The sequence below is a fragment of the Leucopleurus acutus genome (genome assembly GCF_964270905.1).
Source record: "Leucopleurus acutus genome assembly, chromosome: 6".
NCBI classification, from domain to species: Eukaryota; Metazoa; Chordata; class Mammalia; order Artiodactyla; family Delphinidae; genus Leucopleurus; species Leucopleurus acutus.
The window spans coordinates 93071544-93089858 of NC_139149.1; the positions used below are offsets into that span (position 1 = coordinate 93071544).

At 37.2% G+C, this 18315-nt stretch overlaps 1 protein-coding gene across 1 annotated transcript; it reads right to left on the minus strand.

Annotated features, from left to right (window-relative positions):
- Positions 1-17413: 17413 nt before the first annotated feature.
- LOC309963030 (uncharacterized protein) lies at positions 17414-17632 on the minus strand (the record flags this gene model as incomplete). Its single annotated transcript, XM_082841128.1, has 1 exon — positions 17414-17632. The coding sequence occupies one exon, from the start codon at positions 17630-17632 to the stop codon at positions 17414-17416; it is 219 nt and encodes a 72-aa protein (XP_082697254.1).
- Positions 17633-18315: the final 683 nt, after the last annotated feature.

Consider the following 18315-nt stretch of genomic DNA (forward strand, 5'->3'; position numbering starts at 1 on the left):
CTTGTTTTTAATATTATAACCTCTTCAGTGTGTATTCTCTATTCAATATCACAATAGAATTGGAATAACTATTTAATCACTTATATACATATATTTGATAAGAAGTCCCAGATTTCCTCTTCTTAAATTCTTAAGAGAGTCATTTTATATGATGAAAAGTAAATCATTTAAGTGTACTTTTCTGAATCTCTGAAAGATTCAGTTGCTCCAAATTTTCTAACCTGTACATTTTTTTTAACATCTTTATTGGAGTATAATTGCTTTACAATGGTGTGTTAGTTTCTGCTTTATAACAAAGTAAATCAGCTATACATATACATATGTCCCCATATCTCCTCCCTCTTGCGTCTCCCTCCCACCCTCCCTATCCCCCCCCTCCAAAGGTCACAAAGCACCGAGCTGATCTCCCTGTGCTATGTGGCTGCTTCCCACTAGCTATCTATTTTACATTTGGTAGTATATATAAGTCCGTACCACTCTCTCACTTTGTCCCAGCTTACCCTTCCCCCGCCCCATGTCCTCAAGTCCATTCTCTACGTCTACATCTTTATTCCTGTCCTGCCCCTAAGTTCTTCATAACCATTTTTGCTTTTGGTTTCCATATATATGTTCTAACCTGTACCTTTTTATTTGAAGCTAAATTTTTCAATTTAGTATCTCAAGCTGTTTCCAAATCAATACCACTTTCTGGCAAGTCTACACTCTGCCATCAAAATAAAAAATACATATATATTTTGCTTCTTTTCTGTGAAATTTGGTACAATACCAATATCATCAGTTATGCAAGTAAATAAGTTCTATTCTTTGATACTAGATATTGAATTTAAAATGTTTAAATCTTTGTAAAACTTGAGAGTTTAAAGTCTTCTTTAGAAATTTGCAAAATTTGGACTCAAAGTTATACTTACTAAAGGTTCACATTTTTGCTTATACCATATACACATTATATGCATATATTTTTTATTGTGATAATAGAATGGTTTAACATATTTTCTGGAGATTAGTTCTGGAATTCTATGTCCAAAGTTATAATATGATATCTATGCTATGGAGAATAAGCAAATGAATATAATATCAGTGTGTACTATACGTTAAGAGTATGGTATACATTTCAGGAACAATAGTAGGCACTTATGCTTATTGTTTCATTTAATACACTCAACAGCCTGGCAAAGTGATATTATCATCCTCATTTATAGTTCAGTAAACTAAGTTCTAAGGAGTTATCATTAATTCCAAGTCCACTCAACTAGCAAATAACAGAACCAGGAGTCAAACCCAGATGCATACTATTCTTTACACTGTGGAAAACCTACCTGTTCTATTATTGAGTGATAGGAAGCATGAGTACAATCGTCCTAGTGGGTGTGATCTCATTGTGATTTTGACTTTCATTTTCCTAATGACTGAGTATCTTTTCAAGTGCTTGTTGGACATTTGTATATCTTTTTTGGAGAAATATGTATTCAAGTCCTATGCTCATTTTAAAATTAGCTTCCTTTTATATTTTATTGTTGAGTTATAAGAGTCCTTTATATATTCTGGATACTACAGTTTTATCATGTATATAATTTATAAATCTTTTTCTCAGATATATGATTTGCAAATGATTTTCACTCAGTGTGTGTGTTTTGTTTTTTTTTACTCTTTTGATGCACAGTTTTTAAGTTTGACGAAGTCCCATGTATCTATTTGTTGTTTGTGTTTAATGGTGACATTACCAAATCCAAGATCATGAAGAGCCTAAAACTTTTATTCCAAGAGTTTTATAGTTTTCGCTCTTATATTTAGGTATTTAATCCATTTTCACTTCTTAATTTTTGTATATAGTGTGTGGTGATGGTGTAGCTTCTTTCTTTTGTATATGGTTTGATTTTAACGTTTGTTTCAGTTTCAATAAATTTTTATGTGCTATTATAATTAACAACTTAGCAACAATAAATTAGCAACAATAATCTTTATGTGCTATTATAATTAGCAACTTAAATATCCTGGAAATATATTATGTATGCCAGTGAATGAATCTAAAATTTATTTGAGCACATACACATGCTACTGTTCTAAAAGCTTTACACATTCTCATTTATTCCTCAAATAAATCTATGACGTACCTAATAAGAGTAGAAAGCCAGAGCTAAAAATCCTCAGAATTCTCCATTGCAGTAGAAAGAGTTTTTAAAAGACTTATGCTACTTATAGCTATTTAAATTAAAACATGTAAGATAGTGGAATGCATGTGAATATTTTATAATAGAGATTTTTGTTTATACAATTGTAACATGTCTCTAGCCTCAACAAAGAATACATAATAACCATGCATTCCTATTGCTGGCATACTGTGTAGCTTTCTCCATGTCAAAAACTTAAGTTCTAATAAAAAGTAATTATAACTGCATTTTTAAACCAATTCACTTCACAAATCCTAACAACAAATTAACATTGAAAAATTATGCCCTCTACAACTTGTATCAAAGAAGTCAAGTAAAGAAAATCCCCCAAAGAAAAAAAAATCAAGAGATTTATTAAAGTTTATTATATGGTGATCATGGTTGTTGAATTATCTCAGAATTAAAAGTTTCAGGCACTTTGGCATGGTGGAATAAGCACTAGAATGAAAACAGCAGACTAAACTTCAAAAATTTACCTCTATCCTAACTAGTTAGAATATTTGAGGACAAGTCATATGACTTCTCTAAGTAGCAGATTTCTCCTACGTCAATAGGTAATGTCAAAAATATGATAGTACAACATTGTTCAAATTTCAGTTCTTCTACTTACTAGCTTGTAAAATTGTATGACCTTAGAGATGTCTCAGAAGCACTATGACCCTGTTTCCTCATCTGTAAAATGAAGATTTCTATAGGCCAGACTTTTAATGCCTTGTACAAATTAGATATTTAAGAAATACTAGTTTCTTTCTTGCTTGTCTGTTTTGGCTCAATTTCTTCACAGTAAAATTAAAACTGTAAAGTGAGAATTTATTCCAGATGACATTACAAAGTTTTATCCAGTTTGAATATCCTGATTTTAAAAAGACAGCACAATTTAATCAATATACATATTATAGATCAAGAGGTGGTAGAATAAAATCAATGAGAGAGCTTGATCTTTGTGGACATACAAATCTATTGCTTTCTTAGGACCCATATTAAAAGCTTACTTTAGGGAAAGAGGTACATTCAATAGCAGGAAAATTTAGTGCTCTTTTAAATCCTTGAGTGGCCCATTCACAGCCTGCCTCTCTCTTCCTTAACTATGGTTTTGGATTCTGCTTTTTGATATAATGGCTCTGGGCAAGAAAAAATGCACCTAGGATCCTTGAGGCACCTGGTACATCCACCTGCCCTTAGTGGAGGAGGGATCAGAGTTAAGCATGACTCACAAAGGGCAACAACTGAATGGGAGAGTTGAGACTGTGCTTGTAAAGTGCCGGATGAAGAGAAGAGGACCTGGATTATTTGAGGAAGCAGTGAGGCTGCTTCTCACTCACTGACAGGCAAAACCATAAGTGATAATTGGCAGTTCTTGGAAAGATCTAGGAAAGATCTGAAGTGGTAGTTAGGAAGGTGGGAAAGAATGTGGACAGACAGAAGGACAGACAATTTGAGGGTCTCTTGTTTACAGAGATCATGGTTTATTAATCTTTGTAGGACTTAATAGACTCCTGGCTCATAAGAGCCCCTCTCTGTCTGTTAGTTAAATTCATGATAATCTTTAAGGAAGGAAATCTGAGGGAGGTGCATAAGTGTAGAGGGAAGCCATGATAATTGCCTGTACCAAGGGGTAGCTGGAGATCAGGGACTGTAATTGGTGGTTTGTAGTATCACAGCTCATTTGTTATCTCTTTCTCCTTTTCTCTGTCACACACACACACACGGACACATACAACCTGTAAGAAAAGCATTATTATCTTCTTTTTAAAGTTGAGGAAATTGAAGCTTGAAGGCTTTAAGTTATTTATCTACAGCTACTCAAAAAGTAAGTTGAAATAAGTATTCATGTTCAAGGTTGGCTGGCCCCAGATTTACCAGACCATCCCATTATTGCCTTGAATGTCCCTTCTCTTCCTCCAGGGTACTCACTAAACACCCAGGAAATGTGCCATTGAAAATGCATAATGAAACTTCTAAATATGATGAGGAACTTCTAAATATTCATCTTATTCAAATTCTTCTGATTATGATATTTACTGACTTATATATAAACAATTTTAGAATGTGCAAAATTCGTGTGCCACATTTTATGTTCACTAGGCAAGCAGCATGGAAACTGCTGGTATTGATGGAATACCCTTCTTGTCACTAATCCATTTATATAAAAGAGCTTTATTAAGCAACAGTTTAAAGAAAGCACAAAATATATAGAAAGGGATGACAATAAATGTACATATGACAGAAAACTGAAGAAGAGAAGACTATAGAATACTGCAAATACTTGGAGATATTTGGTTGGTAGGTTTTGGTTGTATTTAAAGATTTTTAGTAATGTTTTAATTCTAAATTAGTATAAGCAAGTGAAAATAATATAATACCACTGTTATGGAGATATTTTTATGAAGTTTCTTATAAGGACTGTTTGTAAACTTCATCATCCATTGGTCCAGAAAAAACATGACGATATCATTTAATCATTCAATAATTGATGTTTTAATTTCTTTACACAAATGGTATTTTACCTTTTTTTTTTTGTTATCTCTTTTCTCTGGCATTTTTCAGTGTTGTTTTGATCGGATAATTAATGGCATAGGTGTTTATTTAAAAGTGTTTTCTGTTTCAGGATGCTTAAAAAACAATCCCATTCCTATTGCAGAAAACTCCACTTCAACAATTAACTATTAAGTGCTGGTATAAATTAAGGTTCTATACAGGTAGATAAATGAATCTGTCATATATATAATTGCTAGGCAAAGTGGTTACACTTTTAGCCATTTTCATTGGTTTGCTAATGCAGTTTTCTGCTCTAAAATGATAAATCATCATTTGTTAAGAAATAGGTCTTCCCTCTGTAGCTAAGGAATATGTTTTCCATCTTAATATAGACTGTTCCAGGGTTTCAAAAAGACAAAGAGGGGACTTTTCACGGTGTAAAACAATGCCTTTTTTTCCTCTGCGATGCAGACTCCTGGTGGATGATTTATAATTATTCATGGCCCCAAAATAGTTTTAAGGAAAGAGATTTGCATGCTCCAGATGACACGTAGTCACAGCTGAATACTATAACCCCAGAAAAAGTAACTCCTGAGGTGGAAGAAGTTGAAATCTATGTGAAATATGCAAAGAAAGTGTTTTAAGGATAGGTCACCTTTAAATTGCCTTTAAAAAGCGTATCGCTGGGGCTTCCCTGGTGGCGCAGTGGTTGAGAGTCTGCTGGCCTGATGCAGGAAACACGGGTTCGTGCCCCGGTCCGGGAAGATCCCACATGCCGCGGAGCTGCTAGGTCCGTGAGCCATGGCCGCTGAGCCTGTACGTCTGGAACCTGTGCTCCGCACGGAAGAAACCACAACAGTGAGAGGCCCGCGTACCGCATAAAAAAAATAAAATAAAAGCGTGTTGCTTTTATGCTATGTCTACAGGGAGCCTCTGATTTTAGCGTTTGAATGAAAGGCTTTTCCTTTTTTCCTCTTTCTCTCTCTCTTTTTTTTTTCTGCCTGTCTGCATGACATTGAAAACACAAATGTTTTCATGGGCAAATTAATATATTCTCTGGTTAACCCCATGATACACTCTGAAGTTGAATGATTTAGCAGTCTACCTTTCAGTTGGATACAATTAATTGAAGAGCCTGAGGCTAGGGTAAGCTTTAGTACTTGAATGTCAGCACTTGGTTCAGGAGTTTTATTTACATAATCTGTTTACTAATTGCTTACTCAGTGCATTTTCGGGATACTGAGGCTCAAACAGTCTGCCTTTTGAGTTGGCTTTCCCTTCCAGCTTGTGAGCCTAAAAGAAGGAAAAGACATAACCAGTGAATGAGGAGACAAAATGGTGAAGCTCATTCATATGGTTATGAGTGAAAATATGTAGCTTGGAGGTCTCAGTATCCCCCCAATCACTGTCTCCATCATTTTATGGACTTCAAACCTTTGCTTATGGAGGGGTTCTCGAACTGAAAAATCTCTGTGAATTTTGGAGTAGTAATTTTTCACCACCTCTGACCTCTTCATGATATTTAGTTTGTATTCTATTCACATTGTTGGCAGAAGCTTCGACTGGAGCCTTTAGTGTATAGTTGCCCATTTCAGGAAGTGCAGTTCTCAGAAAGGCCAAAGGTGTCTGCAACTAAAGAATAATTCAGAGAAATGAGGTAGAAAAAAAAATCTCAAAATGCATTGCAGGGAGCTGTATTTGTAATCAAAATGTTAGTGGAGTTTACTTAAGGAAATAACTTAGAGCAAAGAGGTACTTGACCACTTGGTAAGATACTCAGAATATCACACAGGTAACAACAAGCATGATGGAGGATGTATAGAAATGCATAAAATGTATCTCAAGAATAAATTTATATGTAAGAGAGTGGTTCTCTCTCTCTTTTATCCTCCCTCCCTCCTTCTCTTTCTTCATCTATCTTGAGAGAAGGATATAGATAACACAGCGAAGTAGCTAGCTAACATATAGGATTTTTATAAAAATGTGACAGAGGAAAATTCATGATAAAATTTCATATTATGACACCTGATCATTATAGGATATCATTAAAACCATAATAAGTGACCCTCAATTTTTCCCAATTAAATTTACATCCTCCTGGATAACTTCAGAGGCTTACGGTGCTGTAGGTCATGATCCAATGGGAGAAAAGTACAGAGGCTATAAGCAAGAACAAGAAGATGGACTATTTGCAAATGTAGTTATTAAGCATTCCTGCCATTAGAGATGTAAGCTGACTCTGTTATGGATATTCTACTAATGAGAAGCTTAGATTTAGAAGAGGAGACATTTTAAAATAAAAATATTTAATGAAAGAGCTAATTACATCGTAATAGTTTGGCAAAAGGCCTGTGTTTTTCATCTTCACTCATTTTTAATGTCCTTCCTGAAAACGTCCTCTAAAATTTTTATCTATGTTCCTCAACTCATTCAATTATCTAGTTTAAAACTCATTCTGGCTAGGAAGAACTGCATATTTAAATTCTTAATAAGAGAATGTCTTCTCATTCCCTCAATATTTATATAGCCATTTGTCCTATATTAACTGATGTGACTAAAAACACTGGGCTGGACAAGTATGGAGGATGAAGGAAGGGAAGAATGGATGACTTTCCACCTCGTCATCAAAATAAAGTTGAATCATCAACTCAGTTTTGCAACCATTATGACTGAGAATGTGGAAGACCCCAAGTGAGCCTGAGGGAGCCTCCTGGTTAAATTGTGATGGGAGCATGGAAATATTTCCCTGCTCCAGGCACTGCCTCTTGACAAATCTCATTATATCACAATCATATTCTTACTTTCAATGTATCATGCTACTTCCATTCTTTCTTAAGCATATCGCATAGCTTATCTATTGGTTCTATTTATTTTCTGCCCACGTAATCCTCTTCCACCTATACACTCCCTCCCCACATACATCAGATTTGGACACATTTGAAGTTACATTCATCATTAATACCAGTTTAAAGGAGAAACAAATCTCTTTTTTGTAATGCCTCCTAAGTAGTCCTCTTTATTGTATTGTACAACCTATTCAAAATTCTGGGCTACACTGAAAGTTCAGTGTATGTAATCTCTGATTATGACTGGCTCCAATAACTAATTGTTTCAAATATGTTTCAGCAAAGTAATTTAATTAGAATTTGAATTAATGCTTATTTGAAGCCAACATTCAGATTTTATTTCTGAAAATAGTGCCATCCTTTATGATGAAGGAAAATACATAATGAATGACTGTTGTGATGTTTCAAAATGAATTTGGTATTTTAAGACATTCAGGAGGTAGGGAGTAGATAGTGATGAAAGAAGAGAGATGGAAAGAACAGCAAGTCTTTGTAGCATTGTGAGGTTGGCCGATGTTTCAGGATACATTTGGGGAGCTCACTGTGTTACCCTAGTTTATTGGGAAATTCTTTTCTTTATCACTCAGGCTCACAGGAACATGTAGCAGAATTTAATCTTTCTTTGGTGACATTCTGCATTCTGACTCAAAAGGACTTCTTTAAATGCTAATGTGTCTTTCTTACAACTGTTTCCTAGAGCAAATTCCCTGAGTGGAATTCAGGTTACTTCCTTAGTAAAAGATGATTTCTTGATCTTCATTCAGAGAAGTCTTATTTCTAGCAGGAGTCTCAGGTGAGGCTCTCAGTTTACTTTTCAGTTTACTTTTATCTCCTCACTTAGAAACAAATCAGACGATAGGATTTTTTTTTTTCCCAGTCATTTTAGCATTGATGTGAGAAAGAGCTCTAATGCTGCTTAGAATTTAATTACTCTCTAGAATATATGTATAGAAAATAATGGCTTTTGCAAAGCTAAATAGCTTCTTTGTCTGTTTTAGCTCCAGCTTTGTTACTTAAAAATATGCCTGTTGATGCTTGGAAGTCTGTCTTTGGTATCGTTTGCAGCTAGCTTTTCCTACGTTTCTAAAATTGCTGAGATCCAGTATAGTGATTCTTACTCCCTTCAGGCTTTTGAGTTGAAAATGATAAAGTCAATAAAATATGGCTGACAAAAATGGACATGGTTTGGGTGCCAGTTGTATACAAGAGAATCTTCTAATCATAAGAGTTCTTTTATTTGTTGATTGAGATAACACGATTTTTTAATGAAGGAAAGAAAATCAATGTTTCCATAGAAATAATTTCTCTTGGGACTTCTTCACATGGTTGTGACATGCAGAAATGATGGATGCCCATCCTGAAATATTTCAGTGACCAGACCTTTTCTTTTCAATTAGACACTGTATTTTTTGTTTTGTTTTGTTTTGGTAAATCAAGCGCTGGGTTGCAAGTCAGGATTTCTGGGATCTGTTCTTCATCTCACTGCAAGTTTATGCATCTGTCACTTTATTGCATTCAATTTAACACTTTCTGATGCCCTTTATTATTTTTCGATCTAATTAGGCAAGACTTTACCCACCCAACAATCGTGAAAGCTCACTGAGGGTGCATCAGGTCTCATAATGCGTTAATACATCAGGAAAGATCTCTCCAGATCTGAGCCTGGAGAAGATACTTGATAAAAATTATTGAAAGAATGAATGAATCAGAATAAAAATGAATGAAAGAAAAATAACAAGTGAACTATTTTATTAACTTGATGTCTCTGTGTAAAGATATCTACCATATGTAATCTCATATGGAATGGTAGATACAAATAAAGTGACTACAAATTCTTTGCTGCTTTCCTACCTTTGAAACTATGATAATGTGATGAAACTCATCTTACTGATTGGCCTGACTACTAGGATTCCTAAGTGATATTCCTGAACTTCTCAGGCTGAGTCCTAAGAAGGTTTGCATATACCGCCTGGATCTCCCAGAACACTCTCTATTGGAGCCCGGTCACCATGTCATGAGAAGCCCAAATCACATGGAGATACATGTGCTGGTTGTCTTTGGAAGCCCCAGCTGAACCCTCAGCTTTAAAAAAGAAAAAGAAAACAAACCAGCATCAATTGTGGTCATGTGTATCAGGATGGATTCAATCAAAAGAGACAAACCATACAATTATCTGAACAGGGAAAGTTTAATATAAAGAGTTAGTAACTATAACAAATTGGAGTAATAAGGGATGGATTTATAGTACAAAACAAAGAAAATACAAAGAATATAGGACTACAACAGTTACAACACATGATAGAGTAGCAGATGTATTATATAATGTGATATGTAATAATCGTTGCCACTAGGGTTGGGATGGTGTGCTCAAAATAGAGCTGGCTTCCCCTTCCCCAGCCCTGTCCCTGGCCTGGGCTGAGATACAGACGTCATTAGAGAAGGCACACAGTTGAATAACAGAGAATTTCTGGAAATTGCCAGAAGTCTGTCCTCTAGGGAATCAGGGAAAAGTGATCACAGGGAGATGTCCTGCTGAAAATACTTCTACTATAAAATTACCCAAGATGTGTGCTGGATGAAGCTGATTCTGCTGGGTGCTGCGGACCTCCATGCACTGCAGGAGCCCAGTAAATAAGCACACAGAACCTGGGAGCAAAATCCTTTCCTCCTTCAGTGTCTCTCCAGTGACTTCTGCTGACTAAGCTTTCATTCCACCTGGCATACAAAAAATATGTATATATTTAAAGGACCCAGATCCAATTTCACAGAGCAGACAAAAAGGGAGAATTTGGAACTGAGTCAATAACTTGGTACATCATGAGAGTGTCTTGGACAAGCTGCCCAGTCAAGACTTCAGTCACCTTCAGATCTGGCTATGTGAGAGTTACTGCATCAGAAGCCAAACATGAGAACCACCTGAGTCAACACCAAGAACTATGAGAGATAATAATCAACTGTCACTATAACCCACTATATTATGGGGTGGGTTTATTACACAGCAATAGATAACTGGAACAGATCTTATCAAGGTGTCCTGATAACTTGTTTTAGCTTTCCTTTGCTTTAGCTTTCCACCTTGAGACAACTTATAGAATTTTGAAATTCTGCTTTTTCAAGTCCTCAGCTGTGGTTTAGAGATTTACCTTTCATTAATGGGAACAACAGCCAGCCTGGAAAAGATAAATCTGCTTGCACTATAGAACTGAACCATAATGTCTCAACATTGTAATTTGAAGATCTTTTGGATGACATGTTGAGAGAATGCTTTGTGGACAGAATTCCTCATGAAGTGGCCCAGTAATATATCTCATGAAGCACCTTTATTATTTATAATGGATTGGAAAAGGCTCTGCTTAGTGTACCAATATCACTGCATATTACAAAAATTAAAGTGGCAGCAATTAATAAAGTTGTATCTCTATATCATATGTAAGGAAGTCTTGCCAAGGGGGATAAGCTAATACAGGAAGAGTACCCTCTACACTGACTATACATTAATAGCAACATACTGACAAAAGCTCAAATGAGTCACATGTTTGCCCTGACTATAGATTCAAGGGCATATGATGACTCACTCAGAATAACTACTGTGACATAGTATGTGGGAAAACATATTCGAACTCCATAATATAGATCTGATCCGCACTGAAGATTACTCCTGGGCTTCCCTGGTGGTGCAGTGGTTGAGAGTCCGCCTCCTGATGCAGGGGACACGGGTTCGTGCCCCGGTCCGGGAAGATCCCACATGCCGCAGAGCGGCTGGGCCCATGAGCCATGGCCACTGGGCCTGCACGTCCAGAGCCTGTGCTCCACAACGGGGCAGGCCACGGCAGTGAGAGGCCCGCGTACCGCAAAAAAAAAAAAAAAAAAAGATTACTCCTGGGAGACTACAAAGCAACAGAATCATTGGAGTACTTATTTCTCTAGAAGTGTTTGACTTTTTCTACCACAATGTTTGGAAATATCACCAGGGCCAGAGAGTACAGACAGTAATAAGTTTTCTCTGGTCACCATAATCAGTGAATTTAGTGGCTGGAGTTTTGCTTGCTTCCACTGGTTTTCAAATTGTGAATACATAGAGTCCACAGGTTTCCACAGGGTGGGAAGTTGTGAAGGGAAGATCCTTAGCCATCAGACTGCAAATTCAGACTTTTTATGTCTTATGATTGGGATATTCTCATCTTCCCACCTTCCCTCATCTGTGGTCTGACCCGCTTCTGCACCCATTTCTCCTGCATAACAGAGGAGCCTGATTTCTCCAGTTGTGTTGTGGGAGTGGGGAGGGGTTATCAGTAATAACTCCAGTTCAGCAAATGGAAACTAGAACAATTCCTGGGAAACCAAGATATATGAGCATCCTACTTAGTCACTTACTAATTGACTTTACTTCTCCAGATATCATCCCACTTTCCTGCAACATTAATCCCTACCCCTTCTCACTCTATACTATTCCTATCATCATCAATGCATGTCTGATACATTTCCTTGTTTAAAAAAAACAAAAACAGAAACAAAAAAACATGCCCCTTCAGCCCCTCCAGTACAATGTCATTTCTAGACTCTTTTTTAAAATCTCTCTCTCTCTCTCTCACACACACACACAATTTCCACTTCTTTATTTCTAATTTTCTCTTACCCTACTTTAATACTGACTTCCAAAACCATATCTCAACTAACATTACTGTTGAGATAACTGGCATACGAATCCAAAGGATGCTTTTCTGATATCACCTTGCTAGATTTTCAGCAATGATCCACGCAGATGACTATTTCCTCCTTGAAACACTTCTCTCTGCTTTAGGAATAACATGCTCTCTTATTTTTCCTTTCCTGCCACCTTGCTTTTTCTTCAGTTTTCTCTACTTGACTATTCAGGATAAAGTTCCTCTAAGCTTTGTCCTCAGCTGCTTTTTCTTTTCCTACTACACTTCTGGCTAGGTGATCTCATTCATTTCTATGACTTTCAAAATCACTTATAGGCTGGTGACTCACAGATTTATATTTCTTATCCAGACTTTTTTCTGAGCTCTAAATTTATATCTCTAACTTGCCTATTTGAATGTCAGAGGAAATTCCAAATTTGCACACTGAAAACAAGACACATCCATTTCATTCGTACTCTACCCAATCTAATTATCCCCACCGTTTCCATATTCAAATAAATGTCACCATTGCCACCCATTACTAATGTTAGAAATTTGTAAATAATTCTTAACCTTTCCCTTTCCTGGCCCTTCATATTTCATTTACTTATACCAGCTGTGCCTTCAAAACATATATGTCCAATTTTTCCATGTCTCCACTGCTACCACTTGAGTCCAAACCATTATCTATTGTTTGGTCCACGAGAATAGTTTCTTAATAACTATTTCCTCCTTTACTCTTGCCTCCTCCTATCCATTTTCTACACTCAAACTATATGTTTTAAAAATATTTATGGGAGGTTGTGTTATGCTACTGCTTAAAACTCTTTAATGGTTTCTCATTGCCCTTAGAATAGGATCTAAATTTGTGACCATGATCTTCAAGGCTCTGAGTGATCTGTCCCCTGCCTAAACTTCCCTTCTCTTCTTGCCACTCTGCCCCTTGCAACATTTCACTCTCCAGTCTCTTCTGTTAGTTCCTAGGCTGTTCCATACCCTTCACCAACTCAAGGGATCCAATTACCTAAAGGTTCATTCTACCTGGAGGGGTATTCCTCAGGCCTTTCTCATATGAAGGATTGAAAACCATCTAAATAACCATCAGAACAATTAAGTACATCGTAGCCAATTCACACTATTAACCAGTATTCAGCAGTTATAAGGATAAGGTAGAATTTTATATATTTTATGGAAAAATCTCTGATCATATTATTGAGTGTAAAAAGTAGGTTGTTTACAACTTCCTGTGAATCTGTAATTATTTCAAAATAAGTTAAGAAATAAGTTGCAGAAAACATAAAATATGTATAATATGTATAAAATACATTAAAATATAAAAACGTATTAAAAACAAAAAGCCTATGTCTTAATGTACATTTTTAAAAGCAAGAAAACAGAATGAAAAATTTCACACCAAGCTGCTAACAGAACTTTCTACCTTAGTGGCAGTGGGCTGTATAGTTCAAGGGAGGCTTGCACTTTTTACACTATATACATCTGTTATTATTTTTTATTTTTTGCGGTACTTGGGCCTCTCACTGTTGTGGTCTCTCCCGTTGCGGAGCACAGGCTCTGGACACGCAGGCTCAGCGGCCATGGCTCACGGGCCCAGCCACTCCGCGGCATGTGGGATCTTCCCGGACCGGGGCACGAACCCGCATCCCCTGCATCGGCAGGTGGACTCTCAACCACTGCGCCACCAGGGAAGCCCGCCAGGTGGATTCTTAACCACTGCACCACCAGGGAAGCCCTTGATAATCTCTTTTTTAATATGAATCTTCAAGAGATGAGAGGTGGGTAAATTATGCAGGTATTTCTCCAAATACATTTAATTACAGAACTCAGAGGTTTCCTTTGGAATGGACTAAATGATATCAACATTTCCCTTCAGCTGTCATGGTCTATGCCTCAAGGAGGGGGGACTGGTATGTCATCATGTTAAATTAGGGATGCATGCCTTTCTCCTTCTACCCCTTCACTTGTCATCTTTATTAACCTGACAATAATGTCAACACAAAGTACATGTATTTCCATTCCATATCTCGGTAAAAAAAGGAAATGTAGAGATAGCATGCAGATAGGAGCTCAGTGCTCCCTAAGGCTGCCTAGCCCATCAAGCTGTGTGTGTACCCGGATCTGGTTATGACCACCAAATACAAGAGCAAAGTGCTGTCCCCATGCCTGGGGGGCACATGGGCAAGACAGTCACTTACTTTTCTATTTAGATGCCTTGGAATCATATGCAAAATAAAACTGTTAGTGGTTCTCTGTAGAATACAGTGAATCATTGGAACTGAGAAAGAAGACCTGTGTGTTGTGTGTCTATTTTTGTATTTATTTAAATTGTCTTGAAATATACAGAACATAACATTACCATTTTAATCATTTTTAAGTCTACAGTTCAATGGCATTAAGTGCATCCACATTGTTGTGCAACCATCGTCACTATACTCCTCCAGGATTCTTTTCATCTTGCAAAACCAAAATTCTGCACCTGTTAACAAATAACTCCTAATTAACCACCGCCCACCCCCCCAGCTCCTGACAGCCCCCATTCTACTTTGCAGACAGAAGATTTTAATTCAACCCCAGGTACTGCCATTTACTTCATTGCTTAATCTTAGGTGAATATTATTTCTTTGTCTCTGTTTTCTTTCATATAAAATGAGAATAAAAGTATCTACCCTTAAAAAAGTCTTCTATGTATAGACAATCAAGTCTTCATGGGCAGATCAACTTATCTATCTATCATCTACATACATTTGTAACTATAAAATAAATTTATGTATAGACACACATACACACATACATACGCACACGCACACACATGGTTCTATCAAGTACATAGGTTTATTTAAACTAAACTAAATAATTGTTGCCCTTGATATAATTCACAGTAGTTTTTTTTTTTTTTTAAATTCTTATTGGAGTGTAGTTGCTTTACAATGCTCAGTAGTTTTTTAACTAAAAAAATCTGTCAAATTCTGGGAACTCCGTGTAGTCAGGGGCCTAGAAGAAGCAGAAACTATTATTATTTAACAATTTTGTCATTTTCTTAATTAAGTTTTTCTCAAATCTAAGAGTTGTAGCCAAGGGTCCTTAAACTGTTTTACCCGTGTATATACTTTGTATCCTTTTTTTACTCTAGGGGGCTGTTAGCTATTAACTTGTGAATTTTTTTAAGCTATGTTTTTAGAGGCTGACACTAGAGTTTTTGAGAATAAAAGCTTACGTGATGTCTCAAAATCAGTTATAAACTGCATAATTTAAGACAATTTAACCGGTTTGAGTTTTTATAAAGCACTTGGAAAATAATTCCCTTTTTAAAAATGTACTCTGCTTGCTGAAATCTCTAAGCCCTCATATCCATTAAATGCAATCAGAACAGTCTTGTTCATTTGTGTTTCCAACAGAGCTGCAGAAGACCAAATATTTAGACTTTTGGAAAATTTGCCAGGTCTAGATACTTTCATACAGAACTGAAATTGTCATTTACCTACTGGGGTTATATTTAAAAAAAAAATAAATTTATGTGTTTTATCAAGATATTTCCCAAATTTGGAGCCTATCTATTACCAAATCAACAGAGAAAATATGTTACCATAAAATAAATTAGTATATAAGGATGCTTCGTCTACAAAAGTGAATAAAGATTTCCCTTCACTCCTTTTTTATTATGAATGTAATTGTTAATTTCCTCACACATTTCCACTTAGTTTATATTATCTCATATTTACCTTTATGAAATGAAATGGTCAAGTCACTGGAAGTGAAACTGAAACCAAAATTTCACTCTACAGTTTTATTTGAGAGATGGGGGATACTGTTTGTTCTCGTTATTTTATTTTATTTTATTTTTAAGATTTTACTTTAGTTTTAATGGACATTTTGCTCAAAAGCACGTTTTAGTGGCTCAGTGTTAGGGTTACAAACAAAATCCTTAAGTCTGTTACCATATCCCACATCAGTATTTCACATTAAGTGCGGGTTGTTAAAAAAAAAAAGAAAAGAAAAAAAAATCAGTGCTGTGCTTGAATGGAGCACAAACAAGATAAGCATTTTTCTTCTTTTTGTTTTTTTTTGCGATACACGGGCCTCTCACTGCTGTGGCCTCTCCTGTTGCGGAACACAGGATCCGGACGTGCAGGCTCAGCAGCCATGGCTCACGGGCCCAGCCGCTCCGCGGCATGTGGGATCTTCCCAGACCGGGGCACGAACCCGTGTCGCCTGCATCAGCAGGCAGACTCTCAACCACTGCGCCACCAGGGAAGCCCAAGATAAGCATTTTAATTTAATAACAAAGTTAAATCTAGCACCCTTATAATAAAATAAATACTGTATGTAATAAGGAATTTTTTTTAATGGGGGAAAACTCCAGTTCACCAACAGTGCAAATGAATAGCAGCATTTTCAAAGTTGAAATTAAATTGTGTAAACACACACCCACCTGCCACAGTGAACACGCACTTCTGTTGCGCCCTCCCCACCCAGGGCAGAAAAGAGCTCCTGCTGAGTCTCTTTCAGATTCCGAATCAGAAAAGCTGTCCTGACTTCTAGGCCAAGGGCTGGGAAGACAAGTGCAGGACAAGGAGATCAACATGTTTGAATGGGACCAATTCTTCTTCAGATGAGCCAAGTGCTGACACTTCCAGCCACCCCCAGTGCCTCCCAGCCCAAGGGTGCCCGTGGTCACAGGCCTAGCTGATGTGACACTGACTTCAGTGCGGGCATCTGAGTGCAGAGCTCCTTGAAGAGGAGGAGTGGCAGTCTGTGTTCCCCACAGCTGACACTGCTTTGCAAACAGAGCATCTAGGCCAACTCAGAATAAAAACATTTGTGATTCTTAACCCGTTGTGACCAAATGGTTCTTAAGTAGGGAATGTCTACATGTTGTCTTACTCTTCTTAATATTTTCAAGCATTAATGATTATTCCTTTCCAGTGTGGCTTTTACATCACTCACAAAGTCATGTTTTATTTCTCGTGAACACTCCATCTTTACACTGAACCTTGGAGCTTCAGGTCTTACTTTCAACAAGTACAGCCAGATATAAAAAGAACACTGAGAAGCAGGCTCAAGTGGCCAAATACTTGCATTACAGTGTTAGGATAAGATAATGGCTAGATGTCTTTTCTAAATCGTTCAGCATTTACCAACTGTCCAGACCAAAGATCACTTCCAAGTAGTTAAGTTCTGATTCCAACTTCTCCACTGACCCACGTGCAACACGACTTATTCTGTTCCCAAATGCTCGTGGGAGGGCTTGCTTGCTTGGCCGTCACCGGCACCAAATGGGCTTGTAGACGCAAAATGCCGTAAGGATCACGGTCACCAGCAGGATGCTGAAAATGGTTCCCATCAACACCAGGTTCTGCCCACACAGCACCGCGTACTGTCGGCTCCGCTCTGGCGGCTCCACGGCGTGCGGGGCCTCCACCCGTCCCAGCAAGAGGCTGCACAGTCTGAGGCAAAGCCACCGCCACCCTGGACGCAGCATCTCCCCAGCCCGGCGGTGGAGAGCTACCCCCCTAGTTATTTATATCAAAGCTATTTCTGTATATTTAATTTTCTGAAGTCAAATAATGTATTACATTTTATCTGTAAAAAATATTGGACTTTTTTGTAACTTTGTAAATACTAGGAAGAGAGGCTTTTCACAATAGAATACCAAGTTCCTACAATAGGTAATTTTAAAGTTTCATGCATGAGTGAATGGGAGTCATAATTTTATCTATCACAAGGTTATCTTCACTAATTGCTTGTTTCTTCATGGACTGAGCATTTTCCTCTTGAACAGAACTACTGAGAGAGAGCAGTGCTTGAACTTGGCATCTTTGTGTATACAGTAGATCTTTAGCCAAGAGTACAGATCAGAATAAGCTAGATTATGGGACAGTAACAAACTATCATGAAATATCAGTAACAAACATAACAAAGTTGTATTCTCACTCAAGTCAGCAGAGGGACTGCACCCATCAAACCCCTCAGGGTCCAGGGTAATGGAAGATCCACCATCTTGAACTTTGTCAGAGGGATAGAAATCTTTAGAGAGTACCATATTCATAATTATGTGTGCTAACAAGGAAGTAAAATATGCTTCTTTTCCTAACTCACTGACCAGAACTTGTCACATGGGGGTTGCCTTGCTTACTCCTAATCACAAAGGGATGGGGAAATGCA